The 21048-nt window shown below is 36.1% G+C and overlaps 1 protein-coding gene across 2 annotated transcripts in view; it reads right to left on the reverse strand.

Annotated features, from left to right (window-relative positions):
• Positions 1-352: 352 nt before the first annotated feature.
• LOC138710606 (retinol dehydrogenase 13-like) overlaps positions 353-21048 on the reverse strand; it is a 160296-nt gene continuing 139600 nt past the window's right edge. The window contains exon 7 of one of the 2 annotated variants that reach the window (XM_069841611.1): positions 353-3824. In XM_069841611.1, coding sequence (XP_069697712.1) covers positions 3749-3824 — 76 coding nt within the window. In that variant the 3' untranslated portion in view covers positions 353-3748. Of the gene's footprint in view, positions 3825-7348; positions 9903-21048 lie in introns of those variants that run through there. The other variant, XM_069841610.1, reaches the window with a different exon arrangement.

Consider the following 21048-nt stretch of genomic DNA (forward strand, 5'->3'; position numbering starts at 1 on the left):
ATCAAATAAATATTAGCATTTATAGCCTACTCAAAAAACAAAACCAGACTTAAAAAAAACTGAGGGTACCAGAGAGAAATGGATTGTATCATTAAATTCAGCGTTAAAATCTGAATTAGAAGAACCTTATTTCATGCAACAAAATTTTTCACTGTTGTTCAGTGTTACTTTGTTACCATTATTACTTTATTACAGCCTATATGTCAAGGTTTAAGCTAGAAAATAAATAATTGTCGCACAAATGCACAAAAAAATCATATTTGTGCAAATTGCGAAATGCTTGTGCAATATTATAAATAATTGTGCAGAAAGATAAAATAAATAAAGTACGAAGAAACAAAATGTTGTGTAATTTGTTTCTTAGAGTTTTATTACTTTCAATCCATCTTATCACACTCCAGATATACTTATGCAAGTAAATCATTAGCCGTAGGTGTGTTTAGAATCAATTACTGCTGAATTTACATCACATCAAAATAAGTTATTTTATGGGCACTCTAATCATTGAAATTTTTTACTAGTAGGCCCTTCAAGATTTATTGTTAGCAGAGTGCTAACTCTTTTTAATAAGAGGCGGTTTCTAAATTCAGTTTTTACAAGAGTCATGCAACTGAATTCTCGCTCACAATTTACAGTTTGCAATGGAATTATACAAATCAATTAGAAGAAATTGTTCACACAAGAATTTCACCAAGCGTTTGAAACCAATTTCTGAATATCTATTACTTTTCATTTAAATTCAGATTAGTTCAAACACATTTATTTATTTATTCTGGCGCAGTTAATGCCATCAGGCCTCTTCTTCCACTCAACCAGGAACAAAATAAGCTTATACTCGTACAATAATGGCAGTCAATACTTTTATATCGGTCAAACAGGGAGATTTTTTCAAACACGATACAAGGAACGGATCAAGGCATAGCCAAAACACACAATAATTCCATCTACGCAGAAATACCAACCACAAATGCAGCGACATGGAAACAGACATGAAAATCCTGCACATTGATCCGAAAAGACAAAAACTAAACATACCAGAACAATACGAAATATATACACACATAAGAACGCATACACAACACATAATCAACACACAACTTAATTTCAAAAAGCATATTCTTTTTGACAAAATAATACCGATCATAAATTTACTCCCACCATGACAGTAACAATAAGAAACTGGGAACAAGCGCAGGATCTCACTATTCATTAACTAAGGTATAATGTCACAATAGTTTCAATTATCACAAGAAAGTTAAAAATATCGTTTATATAACAAATTTAACGCCCATCGCGTGGAGTAGAGTTCCGCATGTAGGACCGCGAAGCTTCGGGCACGAGTTCAAATCCTGGTTGGGCTAAATTGCTTTGTTAAGGTTTTCCTGGGTTTTCCATTTACCCATTAAGTTCAATTGCTGGGTAACTTTCGAATTAATTGTACCCTGACTCATTTCGCTGACATTATCACCTTCATTCCACTCAAATGCTAGATAACCATCGCAGTAGATAGATCGTTGTAAAATATACCAATAAAACAAATTTAACGAATAATTAGGAAGTTAGTTGCAGACGAATACACGTATTTAAAGAATATCCAAAGATTAATATAGTTATACAAGCACAAGCTGAGTAAAAAAATGCGTTGGTACTAATAATATAAACTGATACAGCCTTATGGCCTTGAAATTACTCGCACTGTATATTACAGTAAGCAACGCATAAATGAACTAAATTATACAATAGTACAAAATGAGAATTACAAATCCGGAAATAAATTTTAACTAGACAGCATATCGCCATCTAGGAGTGAAAACTTCGTAAGTCGATTTTTTTTCGAAATATGATTTTCATTCAATTTTATAGGAAAACTCGTTCTCTTATGGTCTAAAATAGCAATATTTTCATTTTTTTCAAGTAAAAAGACAAAAATTGAAAATCATGTATGCACTATCTATTTATTCTTTACTTTTATAATGAAAAGCTCGTATCTCTGTTCATTATAGAATATCCGACTTACGAGCCATTTATTTAAACGTGAAAACCCTGTATGTCGAAATTTTATAGAATTTCCGACTTACCAGCCATCTATTTAAACGTGAACACCCCGTATGTCGAAATTATATAGAATTTCCAACTTACGAGCCATCTATTTAAATGTGAAAACCATGTATGTCGAAATTTTATAGAATTTCCGACTTACGAGCCATATATTTAAACGTAAAAATCCTGTATGTCGAAATTATATAGAATTTCCGACTTATGAACCATCTATTTAAACGTGAAAACCCTGTATGTCGAAATTTTATAGAATTTCCGACTTACGACAAATCTATTTAAACGTGAAAATCCTGTATGCCGAAATTTTATAGAATTTCCAACTTACGAGCCATCTATTTAAATGTGAAAACCCTGTATGTCGAAATTTTATGGAATTTCCATCTTACGAGCCATCTATTTAAATGTGAAAACACTGTATGTCGAAATTTTATAGAATTTTCGACTTATGAGCCATCTATTTAATCGTGAAAACCCTGTATGTCGAAATTTTATAGAAAATCCGACTTACGACAAATCTATTTAAACGTGAAAATCCTGTATGCCGAAATTTTATAGAATTTCCGACTTACGAGCCATTTATTTCAACGTGAAAACCCTGTATGTCGAAATTATATAGAATTTCCGACTTACGAGCCATTTAAACGTGAAAACCCTGCATGTCGAAATTATATAGAATTTCCGACTTACGAGCCATCTATTTAAACGTGAAAATCCTGTATGTCGAAATTATATAGAATTTCCGACTTACGAGCCACCCATTTAAACGTGAAAATCCTGTATGTCGAAATTATATAGAATTTCCGACTTACGAGCCATCTATTTAAACGTGAAAATCCTGCATGTCGAAATTATATAGAATTTCCGACTTACGAGCCATCTATTTAAACGTGAAAATCCTGTATGTCGAAATTATATAGAATTTACGACTTATGAACCATCTATTTAAACGTCAAAACCCCCTATGTCGAAATTTTATAGAATTTCCGACTTATTAGCCATGTACTTAAAAGTGAAAACTCTGTATGTAGATTTTGTATGCTCTACAAAACCAACTGGTAATCTAGAGGCAATGTAATTCAATACCGAATCGATGTTAACAGTACAGTAACAATACACATTTTCCTTGCAGCTACGAAGTGGTGCTGTGTCGGCTGTCTGAAAAATAAATAAATTAATTAACGTGCATTGTAACAGCTGTTTTAGCTTTCCATGTAGTTGGAGAATGGCTTGATGTCCTGATCTCAAATAGTTTTATAATAAAGTAATTCAGCAGTGTTTAGGTAAGTATGAACAATGTCGAGAACATTTTTATTAATATTGTTGTGCTTATTAGCCTTATCCTACTGATTTTATTATTCTAAAAATTTATTGAAGTACGGCTTTCTGTTTTAACGCTCACAACGCGTCTGAACTTTTCAGATTTTTACATGAAAATCTCTAGAGATCATCGTATGGTTCAACTGACACACAAATTGGCAACACATCCTCTATGTCCAGTTGCCAGAGCGCTGGCCTATGAGCCAGCGGAACTGAATTCAAACCCCGGTGATAACGAAGTTGTTTTGTCTTGAGGAAGCGAAGGTTGTCACAATTTTTCTCATGAAATGCAGCAGCATCGTGAAGCCGGTCACCCACTGCAGTATTTTGAGTTGATTTCTAACCAATGGGGTGCACAATGAATCATCCGTGCCTACGAGCTTAATATGGTCTGCGCCCTTACCGAAGAAGGTTCTCTCGGTATTCTCCAACTGTCCCCCCTCTTCATTCTAGAAAAAAAAACATTTTCAGCAATTCCCTTTTTATTTGCCATCTCTGGTTAAGAAATTTTGCTGGCTCACAAGCAAACATTCTCATGAGGCAGATAAAAAAGACATTTGTGTTTTTTCCACCATGTTAATAACAAGTGTTTATACAAATTTTGGCCAATCTAGCGCAATTACGAGGACCCCACAGAAAGTAAGTTTTCCTGGAGCCGTTTACAAAAAGAAAACAATTTCATGAAAGATTTATTGGAACAGATTCAGCAATTGCATTCCAACATATTCCCCACTCGAACTGAAACATTTCTCATACTGTGGGATCAACAGAGGTGTGCAGACGGTTGTCACACACTGGTTCCGATCCCAGGCGGCAGACGTATACGACACACAGATACAAAAGCTGATACCACGGTATGAAAAATGTCTCATTTACGGTGGAGAATATGTTGAAAAAAGTTCAATAATACCTGTATCTGTTGCTTCGCCGTATTTTTAAACCACTAACAGGTCAGTTTGGCACGAGGGTGAGAAGTTTACCGAACTTTTCAAAAGAAACATAGTCTTGGTAGAACACTCTTGTAGGTATCATTTTATTTGATATGAATATTGAATTTCTTACATTAACGAGTGAAAAAAGGATAGCACACAGTCCTCCTCAATTCACCGCTGTCGAAATTATCTATATTAGTTTCAGAATAATTCCGTGGCCGTTTTTCAATTCAGCTGTTTGTTTCTCCTTAATAATTCTACTCAAAGAACTTTAATTAATTCCAGTTGCTTTAAAAATATTTTCATACACTTTACTGAGGATATCAAATGTTTATCACGCCTTGAGTTGTCATATTCTTTCTGAAAATACTAATAATATGATATGCGAAAATAATCGCTTAGTGATTTAAGATGGCGCTTATTTCGTCGGATACCGGCCACTTAGTCACTCGTAATGAGTGAATCTCTGCACATTAATGTGCTGGACATTGTACCACGGTCAGACATCTGTGACGCAGTGCATGAGGGTTGACCACTAGAGGGAACCTAAAAGGTGGAACTTAAACTGAGAGGATTCAATCCGGCATCAGAATGGGAATTCGGTGTGGCTTAGTGAGTAGAACGTCAGCACGTTCATCCTGCCTCCTGCAGAGCGAGGATCAGCGAATATCGAACTTCGCCATAATTAACAACCTTTAATCGAACATAGCGCCTGTAATGGATGGTGCTAGTACATACCAAACTGCTTGAAATAATAAACTGGTCATAATTAAGCATCTGTACACTACAGGACCTAAAACAGAGACATCAGTAACTTTTTTCAGCCCTAAGTATATCTGCATCTAAAGCAGTAATGCGAGGTATTTTTTTTCCAGGAATGTGGTCAAGACGCCTCTAAGACTACAACCCCTTTCTATCCGTGAAACGCATTATAAGTTCGAAGATTAGTAAATAACAGTGGTAGTGGGTTCTAGAAAATTCATGGTCTGTATAGAAAGACACTGACGTCCCCCTCAAAACAAGGACCTCATACCTGAAGGGAATGTGATGTATATTTTTTATTGGGTTATTTTACAACGCTCCATCAACATTCAGGTTATTTAGCGTCTGAATGAAATGAAGGTGATAATGTCGGTGAAATGAGTGCGGGGTCCAGCACCAAAAGTTACCCAGCATTTGCTCGTATTGGGTTGCGCGAAAACACCGGAAAAAACCTTAACCAGGTAACTTGCCCCGACCGGGATTTGAACCCGGGCCACCTGGTTTCGCGGTCACACGCGCTGACCGTTACTCCACAGATGTGGACAATGTGATATAATACATAACTACTAAAACAGGCTAGTAATTTATACTCAGATTCTCATATTCCTTTCTTACTTTTATGTGAGTGAAAAATTACCGTCAAACTGTGCATTGAGTCCTGTATGATGGAAAGAGTTCTTTAACGTGCTTTATCTGTAGAACATTGGAACCCAGTCTTCACTTCCCTTCTGAAAGAAGCTATATTAAGGATTTTAGTAGTTAAAATTCATCGTCTTTGACCGGGTTGAATCCGCGAACTTCCGATACATTAGCAAGCATAGCAATAATTATGAGTACAGTACCGAAAACGACATATTCAAATTGTGAAATTGTTTTTATTTTCACTTTTATACATCCTGTCCTTAAAGTAGGTCCCAATTTAAAAGTATATTATTCCAATACATATCACGTTGGGAATGTTTCATGGCTCATATGACGCATAAGATATCCAGATTTTGTTTCATTTGAATGATCCGATGAGAACGCCGCGTTTTACGCGATATTCCAACTCCTGCCAGTCTCTGCAAAACATATCAGGTGTTACTGTGGCTGCAGGTACTTCAATCTTCTTTCGGAGTTTCTGAAGGTCTCTTCGTCGAGACGGCACAGAGCTTGTCCTTTATGTAACACCATAAGAGAAAATTGCATAGGATTAAATCTGGAGAACGTGGAGGCCATTTCAGAAAGCACTAGTCCTATACAATGTTCTGGAAGCTCGCGATTGAGATTCACGAACTTCACAGTGATAGTGAGATGTTCCATCTTGGTAAGCATTAGAATCGTCGTTCAATTGTGGCATTAACCACGACTGGAGCATGTCGAGATTGGATATGCCGGTGACTGTGGCCTCCATGAAATAAAACGGACAGTGTGGTTTACGATGTGACAAGGCATACCATTGATTATTGTTTCTGTCAAGTAGGGAAAGAACAATGAAAAGATTAACAAAATCGGAAGACTATTCTTACACCTGTCACATGTTTCATCATAGTCCATGCGCCAGGCTATGCGCTATGGATTACTGAAATTGGGACAGAGATACCGCGTATGGTATTGCCATAGATTGCAAATAATGCTCTTTTTTTTTTTTTTTTTGTTAACTCTGGTATTTTCTTATGTGTTCTTTTTTGTTATTCATGTACTTATACCTCGCCATTTACTATAATTAATTCTTGTTATTTCGTAATTGCTGGTATTTCCTTTCTATTTTATTTACATGTATTTGCACCAGAAATTCATCTCGGACTTTATAGGATTTGTACACGAGCATACTTAGTAGAAAGTAAACTTCATAGCCGCTGATTAACAGACAACCTTGATCATGTATTCCCTTTCATAATTTGTTGTGGAAGAAAATTTTACTTAACCAATAAATTTTATATGAATTGACAAGCTGAACCTCAATCCCCAAATTACGCAGATAGAGAGAAAATACATTTTAGACTTACTAACATGCATTGGGGTCTCCCAACATTTTTACTATCTCTTTCTTTTTACATCCCCTTCCCTTCTGCTGCAACATCATCTTTGAAGTGACTTCTCTCTCACAGTTTGTGCTGGAGAGAGTACGATAAGCTTGTTAGTGCTCGGTTGGTCTTGTGAAAAAAAAGCCTTTCAGATATTCTGACTCCTGCTCGTTATTTCGGAGATGTTTTTCTTTCCATTCATCCAGTCATGTAACGATTTTCATACATATAATGTTCTTATAACTATTGGTTTATTTAATAATAGGCCTATAATTGTCACAAAATTCAAAATATTTTGTATTTCATTCCACTTCATCATTACACTATTTATATACATTTTGCCCTTTAATACATGTAATTTCGATTATGAATGTGAAAAGTTCAAGGTACAATGAATTAACAGATTTGTCTAAAAGAAAAACTCATTAACTAGAAGTTATTCTTCATTTGCTTATCACTTTACCATTCATCATGTCCTTTATCATTTAAAGGTATCACCAAACCTTCATGTGGCCCCCAGCAATTGTTGAGACAACATCAGAGCGATAGGCATTTGTCCTGTGCCTTGCAACACATCTCCCTTCTAGCTGACGATGACTGCAATGACGTGCTGTAGATGCTCAAGCCTTCACATAACCACAAAGATAAAACCTAAGGTGGTAAAAACGGGAAATTTTTGGGACCACTCAATTAGTCCTCCTCTACCAAGGAAATAATATAGTGCAGAAACTGGATAACTTCTATGTCTCAATTGGGAGAGGAACGATCTTGTCGATAATTACTGATGCTGTGGGTTTAGTATTTGAGGAAAGAACTCGACCAATGTTTCAACATGTCGTGTCAGTAACAGTTACCTCGAAGAAGATGAAGGTCCAATGATTTCATTTTCTGAGAACTACACGAAATGTTGAGTTTAGAACTGTCCCACATGAGTTTCAATTAGATTATGTTGTTTTTACAACCCAAATGCAGATATTACTACAATTCATCTTTTCTGACACAAGAATGGTTGCTTTATTGTAGTATGAAGTCTTTGAGAAAACAGGGATTACCGCCTAAACGATGAAACACATCATTGACAAATCTCACTCGTGTGCCCACTTGTTTAGCCGTGGATGTTTTAAGTAAGATTGAGTTATTGTGAGTGAAACATTACCGTAACAGAATTTAAATTATTATTTACAGATCAACTCAACGTACCGCGAATTTTATCGCCATTCTGGATGCAGGATGCATCGTTGCCCGTCAGACTGATCTAGCAGCGTCGGAACACCACGTAAAAACCCGTATATTAGAAAGAACTCTTATTACTGTTGTACCATTATACAGCGTTTATTGAAGTAGTTTATAACTACAATACGAATCTATAGGGAAGTGGAATAAAGGGAAGCATTGAAAACAGTGAAAGAACTTTTGGCATCACCATTGATAACTTTTTTTACTCAACATTTGAAATAGGGGTATAAAAATAAAAAAGAGAGAAGCTGAAGTAGAGAAAAGATATATTCAGGGTATCCAAAAATTAATTATATGTTTTGTAGAAATAGAGCGTTCAGATGTAAGATATATTTGGTATTCCATTGCAGGTACGAGTATATTGTGTATGTATAATTTATGGTCGTTGCTGAAGTCCTTGCATGTAGGTTTGTAACAACAACATAAATATATGTTCCGTCGTTGCAAGTAACTGAATCTGCATAATTTCAGCATACTAGAGGTAATGATTATTGTGGTTTAGAGGTTTGGGGATGTCATAATATGGTGACTTACAGACGAAATTTCATCGCCGATTCCATAAATCTGGACCCACGGACAAAGTAATTCACATGTTGCTGAAAAGGTTTAACTGCACTGCGACGGTCGCAACGGAGCACGTACATGAACGTCCATCAAACTTCGACGACAGCATTGAAATTAATACGTTGTTAGTCCAAAATCGTTGCTGCGTTTGTAACGAAAGTGAACATTCCGCCTTCTACGATGAATAAGTAGTTGTGTTTTACGCTGAAGAAGAAGCCTACCACCTGCAGGTTCTGTTCCACCTACATGAGGAGAACTTTTCACAGCGTGTGACTTCGTTGTGTGGGGATTTATCAAAGGACGTGTTCTTACCCAAGCCATTACCATAATTGTGGAGCTCTGAAACCGCATTACATAAGTTGGTGTCACTATACCACCGATAATGCTCCAGAGCGGTTTTCGCGCCACTATCGGCAGACGGGAGGTATGTCGCAATGTGAATGGTGCTCATATACAAAGTAGTATATAACGGACATACTCCACCACAAACATTACAAGTACAATCAGTCTTTCAACAAAACCGATACTTACTTTTTGGATACTGCGTACAAAGGGAAAAAGGAAAGGAAGAAATGAAGAAACGAGGAAGGCGATAAAAGCATAAAAAGAATGATACACAAGAAAGAAGGCAAATGTAGAGAAGAAGAGAGTAATTCGAAGAGAAGGATATAATTTTGAATAGAGAGCAATACTCGTAGAAAACCTCACAAAAGGTTGAACGATTAGCTAACGAATGAGTTGATGTTTCGTAACGGGAAAATAGTGCCTTAACTCTGGAGGAAGGAAAGAAAAGGAGAGTAAGAAAATAAGTAGCGGACGACAAGTGAGTGGACAAGACAGATCATTCATGACCATAATGTTGTCCTACTTTTTACCCACGAGGATTTCCCGAGGCAGGAAGCCAGTGTCCTCCGCTGTGAAGGGATCCCAGTCGCAGAGACCAACCAAACGTGCGCTCTCTTCCCAAAACTTCCGCAGCAGCTCCGTGTCGTTCACCAGAGGGTTACAAGTAGATTTCTTGCAGTCACTTATAACAAAAGAAGAAAATTGTCATCAAACGTTGCAGTGCGAGATGTTTGGTATTTAGTACTGCAGCAGAAACATCCCATATTTCAGCCCTACATATCGGTTCGAACACTGAACAAGAAAGTAAGAATTTGTTACGCTCGTTAACAAAATATTTTTTTCCTGTTCCAGATCTAACAGGTAAATTCTAGTTTTCCTGCAATACCTGGGGATTGAACCGATATTTAACTCCTTTATTTCAAGAACCAAAATTCTCACACTACGCTCAACACCAAAGAAGTCTCAAATTATAATCACAAGTGAAGTTTTGCATCCAGGGCCGTCACAGTATTCAGGGAGTGGTATAATATGTAACAAGGAACAACTTTTTACTAATCTTCTTCTTCTACTTCAAGGTTAGGCTATAAGCCTGTGCCGACTCTCAGCATATCCCTCCACCTGGTCATGGGGTGTCCAACGGAACGTCTGCCTCTAGGTCTATATTGTAACGCCTGTTTTGATAGTCGAGATGTCTCCATTCGGTCTATATGCTGCAATCATTTTAATTTCTATCAATTTATTTACCAATTCATACATTTGTCATTGTTTTCTAATATCGGTATTGCGAATGTGACCCCTTAGAGTGTATCCTGCTATCCTTCTTAAGAAGCGCATTTCTGCCGTTTCGATCTTCCTTTTTCTAGATCTATTTAATGTCCAGTTTTCACTTCCATATGTTAGAAGTGGGACTGCCAAAACCTTATATAATCTCATCATTATCTCTTTCTTGGTTGTGTTACGCAAGGTTCTTTGAATTGTTCCGCACATATGCTGGAACTTTGATAATTTATTATCTAGATCTTTCTATTTTTCATAAGATAATAAGAATCCTAAATAATTGAACCACTTTTTACTAATAAACCGTAATATTCGACACTGCTGGCCTTGTAAAGACCCTTTAAATCTCTGGAATTTCACAATAGACTTTTTACATGAGACATCTATGTTCGAGAAAAATTGTAACTTTTAAAATTAAATATTTACTATGACGTTCCCTTGATGCCATGGGAATATGAATGTAAAAAGAACCTTTCATCTCGTGGTTTTACAAGCGATCCGTCTCACTATATTCTATATTTATATTGTCTCGAAAGGCGTGAAACAATAATTGTCGGGATGAGCCCAAAAATGGATTTCCAAATTCTGTCATTCACAAATCTTCAGCTGACAATGGAACCTTGGCATTAGCAGAAATCTGAAAATTCCGGCAAGCTTCGGAGACTTGGCTTTTACGATGCTGATTTTCTTCCTCGGTTCGACGACTATGTGGGGGGATGCTCTGGAATTCGAAGGTAGGCTTTATCTATGCTGTTGCGTGTAATTTTGCGCGGCTGGCTCAATTATCCAACCATTTCATATTTTCCCTCTTGCAAAACTGGCTTCAGTCCCTTAAGAGGGACAGTGAAAATAAAGTGAAACAAGTGCCCTTTAGACTAGGAACTCACATAAAGGTTAATATGAGTTCCAAGAGCGCTTGCAAGAACGCGATAAGTATCCTGTAACTTTTAACTCTGATACTTAATACTTCCTCCTTTCTGTTTCTTTCCATGCATTCATTTCATCGGAGCTGAAATCTGTTACAATGACCTGAAATACAGCGTCAGGAATGTCTTGAGAAACGAGAAGCACTCACTGCTTCTTAGAGCCTCCTGAACAAGCCCAAATTCTAGTTCAACTTAAGCCAGAATCACCGCCCTTAATTCTTACCCTCCTTCATCCTATTTGTCCTGACGGAGATGGACTGGTTCTCTGGCGACCAATCTGAGAAACGGCAAGAAGTATTACCTGTTCGAGTCTCAGGATCAGAACCAATCTCTAGCTTATCTTGTGCCAGAATCATCTCGATATCCTGTCTCATGGTGAACTACAATCCCGGTTATTAAACACACACCAAGAATACTAACACTCGCCTCTACACATCTCCAAACTCCGGAATTTATTGTCGGGGCTGAACACTTTTTCCTGGTTAACCCGGCATTTCACACAATGAATGATATCATCAAAAACTGAATGACTTACATTCAGAATAAGGATGGCAAAAATACCCGATCCCCAACCAATCATTAAGCCAGGGACACAATTTCCTTTTTGCCATTGGTAAGAATACCCAATCTTACTCACGTTATGTTCTCAGGGTCGATCGGACTCTTTTTTTTTATTAGAATCATGTCACAGTCAATTGTCTAGTCTCCTAAATTGAGAAAACTCATCCTGCCTGTGGTTTTCCACAGATTACTTAAGGTGCTGAGACAAGTGAAGGGATGAGTCATAAAAGAATCAGGCAAGGACATATATCTTCCCCAAACATAAATTTCGTTTTTTTTTTTTTTCAAATTAAATCGTTCAGATAATATGTCGCTTTGGGTGGATAATTCAGAGTCTGCTTACTCGATTGTCACTCGACCAGTGCAGGGGTTCGCATCCATTGTCTAGAAAGGACTACGACACCCCCTCTTCTCCACATTCGCTGTACCTAAGTTTTTAGCATCTTCGATATTCTGCCATCTTGCTGTACTGTCGTGCGTGTGACATCCCTTGTGGTGTGGTAACTATTTGATTACGTCAATTTTCGTCTTTCCATTCTTCAAAATTCTCTTATGTTCTTTCAGACGATCATGTGCATTTTAATTGTTTATTCTCCCATTTCCCCTTCTTCTGTTGTAATTATTGACATTCAATACAATTATCATGGAAATGTTGAGCATATGGGTTATGTATACACATGAACATCAACTAACTATATATGGCGTAATGCAATTTATTACTTTAATAATTCTCGTACAAACGTTTCACGCTATTTACTTAAGGGAAGCAGGTAGTGATTAGGGGCGAGCCAAAAATCAAATTTTTTATGTTGCGTTATAAAATAAAGTACAAAACTTTCTCTTTAAACAATATAAACATTGTGGGGGGGGCTATTTCTGCAGATAAGCCTTTTAAATGACCTCTTTAAATTTGGCGGTGCATGCAACTCATACATTATTCTTTTTTTAAATGTAGTTTTCCATTTGTTGACATTTTTCAAACTTAAGTGCATTTTTCTCTGAAACTGTTGAATAAATTTAAATGAAATTTTTAGACTGTTTTCTGCAGCCAGTGTTCTACACAGTAGACCTATGGGTTTAATAATATTACACACATAACATGAGAAAAAAATATATATGCATTGAGAAACTGTAAAAAAATGTTAAACGAAGTTCATTATTTTTTCTGTTTCACTAGGGGTGAAATATTTAACTAAATTTGCTTTAGAATTTACACTACACATTACTAGACAACTTAGAAAAAAAACAAGGTATATGAGTGAAGACTGTAGCAAGTAATGTGCACCTGAAGAATGAGGTACACTTAGCAAAGTGGGAAAACAGTTTATAGTTAGGACGTATATTTTGAACTTGGATACGAAACAAATTAGTTGTCTTTTATACCAGTGAATTGAGAATGATTGATTGTATAAGCCTGGAAATATTTATTCCATTCTGAGCACTAGAAGCCTAGAAATATTGCACTAAACTTTTGTATTCAACTTTCTTAATCGCACAGGAATCACTACCCAGTTCTCTTAAATCCCCTGTCAATTTGTTACAAAGCTGCACAAATGGCTGCATAACCACGAAAGATTATGCATAAACAATTATTTGTTAAAATTTCCGTTACGCACTCTGTTAGATGGACAAACGTATTTAATGCGTGTTAATCTTTTCTCCCGAAATGGAACAGTTCAAAAATGCAAAAGTTTCCTTGAATTATTTTCACAAGAAGATCTTGGTAATATTACAACAAGGAATATTCAGTTAGCCTATAATAACATAGGCCTATATTACAAACAAATCGTACATATGGTATCTTGCTCCATTTCTACAATAATATCCTGCCATTCTACAAACATCAGATTTAAAAAATTTAGAATTTGGTGAAGAAAGCGAGAAAAATCGGGTTCAATTTAAATAAAAAGGAGTAGCGTTCTATATTTAGGAAAATTCGATGACATAGGGCACAGATCAGAAGAGTCTACAGAAATAGTTAAGAAAATCAGGAAACAAGCAGGATATATCCAAGACAACAGCTTCGAAAGCGACGAAAATGTTGCAACTAACGTTTCATAAGACAACAGTCGTTCATAAATTGAATGAAACAGGCCATGTGCCTAGGTATCAATTCTATCAATAGAAACGAAATCCAGCGTGTCTAAATCTTTTAGAAAGGTATGGAACGTGCATTAAATCAGTCGCTCGATAGTACCGGCGCTTATTACGAGGTAAATTAATAAATTACATCTCTTGCGTCAGAAGATGAAAGGCACGTCACCTATTAGTTTCTGTACGAATGCCAGCCTGCTACCCATAAGCGCCTGAACGGTAAGCAACCCAACCAACACACGTGCCAGAAGGTTGTACTTGCGCAGGATGATAACGCGAAAAACATTATTCGCCTTAATTGCTTCTCTAAAGGTTAAACTATGCGTTTCCTGACATAGTTCATTATGAGATATTCTACATTCTGAGCCCCAATACCACTACTAGAAGTTTACAACATATCCACTTGAGCATCATTTACCGGAATATTACAGTACAAGAACAATTTGTTGCATACATCTTAAGTCTGATTAGTGAAGTATGTTACTAGTCAGCGATGTATGTAATGGACGGGAAAAAGAACTGGTCACCCTAGCCCATTATCTTCTGGGTTAGTTGCCTCATGAGTAATGACTTATTCGTGTCACTATAAGGTTCCAATCAGTCTTCGGAGTGTTGACATACATACATACATACATACATACATACATACATACATACATACATACATACAAAGAAAAACTTATCTTCTCACCATAAGCCGGATAGAACTCTATTAATATTAATGTTGAATACACAGGGCGATTCAACAAAAGCGTGGAAAAATTAGACGGAAAATAGAGGATATTCTACTCAACATTTTGAGATAGGTATTTTGGGCTCTACGAAGCCAGATTACGGAAATATGTACATGTCTATCGCTCTTGTTACTGTTCCTATATTATTTACATTTATACTTATTATTTTCACTTTTAAATTATTTTCAAATTATTTACAAACTTGAGATAAGCACGTACTACACCATCCATCGAAATGTTGTCCTGGCTCCGTCTAGAAGATCATAGGAAAATCCACTGTCTTTCCCTTCTCTTTCACATATTGCATTTCTCCACTCCTGTATATCTTGCGTCTCGTTTTCAAAATTTATCCACCCATCATAACCTAGACACGCGATCACAACACTCCTCAATATTATCCATTCCCTCCCACCGAACATGCTCATATTCATCTTCTTTCACTGTGGCTGTTCCTCGACTTTGGAATTCCCTACCGAGTAATGTCAGGGACTGTCAGACATCAAACCAATTTAAGAATAGCCTAACGAGATATTTTTCTAACAATTCTTGTTAACAATAATAGCTGTTTCAGGTTTCTCAATGTTTAATGATTATATATATCACAGATAAATATCTAAATTATCTCATTATTATTATTATTGTTATTATTATTATTATTATTATTATTATTATTATTATTATTATTATTATTATTATTATTATTATTATAACTATTTCTTACCAATTTTTATTATTGTTACACTAACATTAGTTATCCAGTTTTCATTATTTACTTTCATGTTGTTTTATGATCTAGATATTAATGTAATAACTATGTAAGCAAATGTATTTAATTAGAATTAGAGTCTGGCTGGGCGGAAGAGAACGCCTACTGGCCTTAGCTCTGCCAGATTAAATAAATAAATAAATAAATAAATAATAATAATAATAATAATTATTATTATTATTATGATTATTATTATGATTATGATTATGATTATGATTATTATTATTATTATTATTATTATTATTATTATTATTATTATTATTATTATTATTATTATTATTATTATTATTATTATTATGGCTCTACGAAGCCAGATTACGGAAATATATACATGTCTATCGCTCTTGTTACTGTTTCTATATTATTTACATTTACAATTATTATTTTCACTTTTAAATTATTTTCAAATTATTTACAAACCTGAGATAAGTACGTATTAGTTTGTACCTCACAGCAGTTTCTTAAAGTTATGGTCACCAACTTGAATGCAAGTATGAAATCTCTATACGAGATTCTATCGTACTCTTTCAAATATCCCCGGCGTGTTTTTAATCACATCACAGGCGGGTACAATCCTGAAAACTAATTCCATGTCCTTGTTTACTCAGTTCTTATAAAGAAATTGTTTGAGATGTCTCCGTGAGAAATAATTGAGTGGATTCATGTCGGCCTCCCCTTCTAATCCAGCAACCAGAAATTGTGTCATATATAGTCGGACCATCGGATCTGTGCCCCCGTAAGATATGCGAACTGAACTCTAATTCCTTCTCAGCCTCGGTAATTCATTTCTCTCCCTGCATTCCCATCCCTCTCTTTTCTATCTCTCTCCCTTTCTGTCCCCACTACTCACAATTTTGAACCTTCTTGCAGGACAGTGTACAATATTTGCACTTGCAGTCCAGTGTTGTCAACTCAACATGAATACTGTAGCACGGAGTGGCGAAAGAAATATTATTAAGCAAGTACGTAATAGCATTTTGCGATGAAGAGAAACAAACAGGTCAATATCTGTTTCCTATAAATCAGGCAACAAAAAGAGCAACTGATATCACAGCTGAGGCTTATTTTATTTCAATTGATTACGTATTAAAATTACTTACTTAACTAATACTAATAATACAACATTTTATGTAATTTATATAGACAGGTCAGAACTCCTAATAAAGAAAATCAGGAGAGAGGGAGTCTGTGCAGGAGATGAAAAGCTAGAATCACCAGAGAAGAACGGACCAAGAGAACTTTTAATTATTGTAGATGATATGAACCGATGTATTTTAAGAAGAAAGATACAAGAATTTTATATCGTTCAGAAAGAAATTTCAACATTGAAGAAATTACTGAAGCTTGCGAGAGAAGTGATAATTTCCAAGGTTGGAGAGAAAAACTACGGAAAGTGATTCGAGACATGGGATTTAGGTTAAAAAAATGTAGAAATAAAAGGTGTATTTTGATTGAGAGAAATAATATTGTAGCATGGAGGACCAGTTATTTATGACACTTTTTATGAGGGAAGTTTGGCAACATCCTTATTCGGCAAGGCTCGTGGCCTGCTGTTTAACGTGGTGGGAGGAAAGCGGGTGGAATGGAGTGAGTACAGGCGTTAACTTTTCCAAGAACGACAACAGCGCTGAAGGGACTCAGATCCGATTGGTCCAACAATACATGGTTGGGGACATTACACTGATGTGAGGCGGTGCGCCATCGCGCTGTAGCAACATCCTCTCAGGTACGTCCTCCAACAACTCAGGCAAAACTCTTTGCACGAACCGCAAGTGCATGATGACATGTGGTCGTTCAGACGGGCAAATAGGAGATATGTATGGCCCACTCAGATGGTCTTTTAGTCTACTCCCGACCCAGATATTTACATCTAAACTGACTTGATCGAATTTATCTGGCTTCGCAAACCCCAATTTCCCCATCCAAAAATATTCAGTACAGCATCCACTATGTCGTGTTTAATTTTTTTCTGAATCACTCTGTATAATAGTATGTATGTATGTATTTATTCTCACTGCAGTGGGTATATACCCGGTGGCAGTGGTAACTAATTACACTCAATAATGACAATAATAAACTTATTAATTAAAATACAATTAATAATAATACTAATAATTAATACTAACAATAATTAATAATAATAATAATAATAATAATAATAATAATAATAATAACAACAGGGAATATACTAAATTAAATGAAACGATCACTTAAAATAACATTTGAAATAAACCTAATTTGTATCTTAAAACTAAGATCGAACTAAAACCCACGAGTATGATATGTTCATATCTGCACAAGTACCTTTCAAATTACACTCATTTCGCTGTCAACTCACTCACTGCACTGGAACTACGACACATTTCACTGATTCTATCCTGATTTCACTAACACTTCAAAAACATTTCACTGTTCAAATACTATGCACTGCCATTATAAACTATAAAGCTTCAGTGACAGGAACACGTTTCACTTACACAGCACACTTCGCTGACACGACATACTTCTACACTGATACAACACACTTCACTGACACAACATAATTCTTCACTGATACAACACTTCAATAACAACATATTATCATTTACACCCTTTAAATACTGTGTATAATTACCGTCTAGTGTGTGCGATATAGTAACTTTATTGTATGGTGTTCATAAAAAGCCTACTTTTTCACGGAAAAACAGTTTAGATAACTCCTAAGTAAAAGAATTTATACAGAAAGGTGTCTTTTACGGCATTATAAATATTTAATAACGAGGACGGGCATTTAAAAAGGCAGAAATGAAATAACAGACAGACAAGGAATACTGAACAGATGGACGGAATATGTAGAAGGGTTATACGAGACAAGGAATAGTCCATATGACTTAGCTATAGAAGACAAAGAAGCCATATCAAAAGACGATGAAGGATTTTCAATTTCAAGCGAAGAAGTTGAACTAGTGCTTAAAGAAATGAAGAATGGGAAAGCAACAGGTGTTGATGGAATCCCCATTGAATTAGTGAAATGCTTGGATGAAGACAAAAATAAATTGTATCATTATGCAACGAAATATATGAGAATGGCGATGGCATGAAGATTTTACAGACACAGTGTTGATTCCAACACCGAAGAGAAATAATGGCAAGAAAGTAAGGAGTTCAGAAGTATCAGTCTAATATCGCACTTGGCGAAGATTCTCTTGCGAATGCTGAATGGATGTTTATATTCTAAGACGGAAGAACAGTTGGAAAAAGAGCAGTTGGCTTCAGGAAGGGAAAAGGTACGAGAGATGCAATTTGACTGCTACGTACAATCGGCGAAAGGTACCTAGACAAGAATAAAAAAGTGTATGTAGTATTTGTGGACCTGGAAAAGGCTTTTCACAGAGTGGATTGGAATAAAATGATGGGAATCCTAAAGAAAATTGGTGTGGATTGGAAAGAGAAAAAACTGTTCATTAATCTTTATATGAAACAAAGAGTCAACGTCAGGATAGGAGAAGAAATGTCAGAAGGAATTGAAATTGGGAGAGGAGTACGTCAAGGATGTCCTTTATCACCTACCCTGTTCAACATCTACTTGGACGATTTAGTAAAGAACTGTTTTCAGAACATGGAAGGAGTGATAGTAGGAGGAAGAAGAATAAAATGCATAAGATTTTCTAATGAAATGACGTTGTTGGCAGAAGAGGAGATGATACTAAAGGATATGCTACTGGAGCTAAATGACAGCTGTGAGCAGTATGGGATGAAGATAAATGCAAATAAGACGAAGAGCATGGTCACAGGAAGAAAAATACAGGAGATAAACTTGCGAATTCTAAATGAGGCATTAGAGCAAGTGGACAGCTTCAAATACTTGGGGTGTACTATAAGCAGTAACATGAGCTGCTGGCAGGAAGTCAAGAGGATAGCAATGGCCAAGGAAGCTTTTAATAGAAAAAAGAGCATTTTCCGCGGACCTCTGGAAAAAGAACTAAGGAAAAGACTAGTAAAGTGCTTTGTATGGAATATGCATTTTATGGGGCAGAAACATGGACATTACGACGAAGTGAAGAGAAGCGAATAGAAGCATTCGAAATGTGTTATGGAGAAGAATGGAATGTGTGAAGTGGACAGAGTAAGAAATGAAGCTGTGTAGGAAAGAGTGGAAGAAGAAAGAATGATACAGAGACTGATCAAGAAGAGGGAAAGGAATTGGTTGGGTCACTGGCTGAGAAGAAATTATGTAGAGAAGGATGCACTGGAAGGAATGGTGAACGGGAGTTCGGGGTAGAAAAAGATATCAGATCGTAGACGACATTAAGATATATGGATCATATTATGAGGAAACAAAAAGGAAGGCAGAAAATAGGAACGATTGGAGAAAGCTGGGATTGCAGTGAAAGATCTGCCCTCAGGCAGAACACTAAATGAGTGAATTAATTAAACAATTAATTGCCCAATAATTAAATGCAGAAAATAAATATGTAGGAAATTACAATAGCTGCTTCCTGCCACGGAGTTAAGGTATGCATCGATTCCTAGAATGACAATTTTTCTTCAAAAAAAGAATTTTTTTTTGTGTCATATTATAGCCTGATTCTTCTACTTTTAAAACATATACAACGTGTTTAGGTTTTCCCATTATTGATGGACGAAATTTAATTCTTTCATACTCCATGCGCAGCTGTTGCACCAAGAAGTGGGTTAAATCTATTTACGAAAGGCTTACAGACCCCCAGTATGCTGAGCAGGTGTTTGCAAGACAAGACGCAGAATGCAAACGAGTCTTTCAGTGGTTTGATTTGGAGACGCTGCCCCAAAGAAACGTATGTAGGTCGTGCAACCCTGATGTTATCTGTCACTTCAATTATGGCAACGAAGTTGAATTTGACATATTCCGGAAGCAGAGCATCACCCCAGGAAAATACACAATGGCTAGTGTGAATGCTGCAAACGAGACCTGAACCCTGAACGCCAACATACAGTGAGTGCACTGCTGAGCAACAGCAGCGAAGACGGTAACGGAGGGCTGTGAAAAAGAGGCAAATTGACCTCAAGACACAAGAAGAGGGCCTCACCTATGTTGCAGGAGAGTTTTTGGAGCATAAAAGGAAGTTATTTGTTGTCTAGCTTGAATTTAAACTTTTTTCAACATTTTTCAAACTCTGAGCAAATAAAAAGCACGCTTAGAATTGAGTTATCGTCCTCATTGAAACACCAAATTGAATCTTAGGCATAGAACTATAATGTAATTTAAAATCAATTAATTTAATTCAAAGTAAAAGCATTGCCTCCCTATAAAAACAATAACTTTTTTACATGTTAGAAAAAATTACAAAAAAAAATGGGAAATGCTATTAAGCTAATTCTAAACTACAACATTATTCACTGTTTAGGGATCAATTTGGTGAAAAATTAATGTTATAGTTCAATTGGAAGCGAAGAAATGCTTGCCGAAAGAATATATCGTCGTTGTTCCTGCATTTACTCCTATGTCAC

The sequence above is a fragment of the Periplaneta americana genome, chromosome 12 (genome assembly GCF_040183065.1).
Source record: "Periplaneta americana isolate PAMFEO1 chromosome 12, P.americana_PAMFEO1_priV1, whole genome shotgun sequence".
Classification (NCBI taxonomy): domain Eukaryota; kingdom Metazoa; phylum Arthropoda; class Insecta; order Blattodea; family Blattidae; genus Periplaneta; species Periplaneta americana.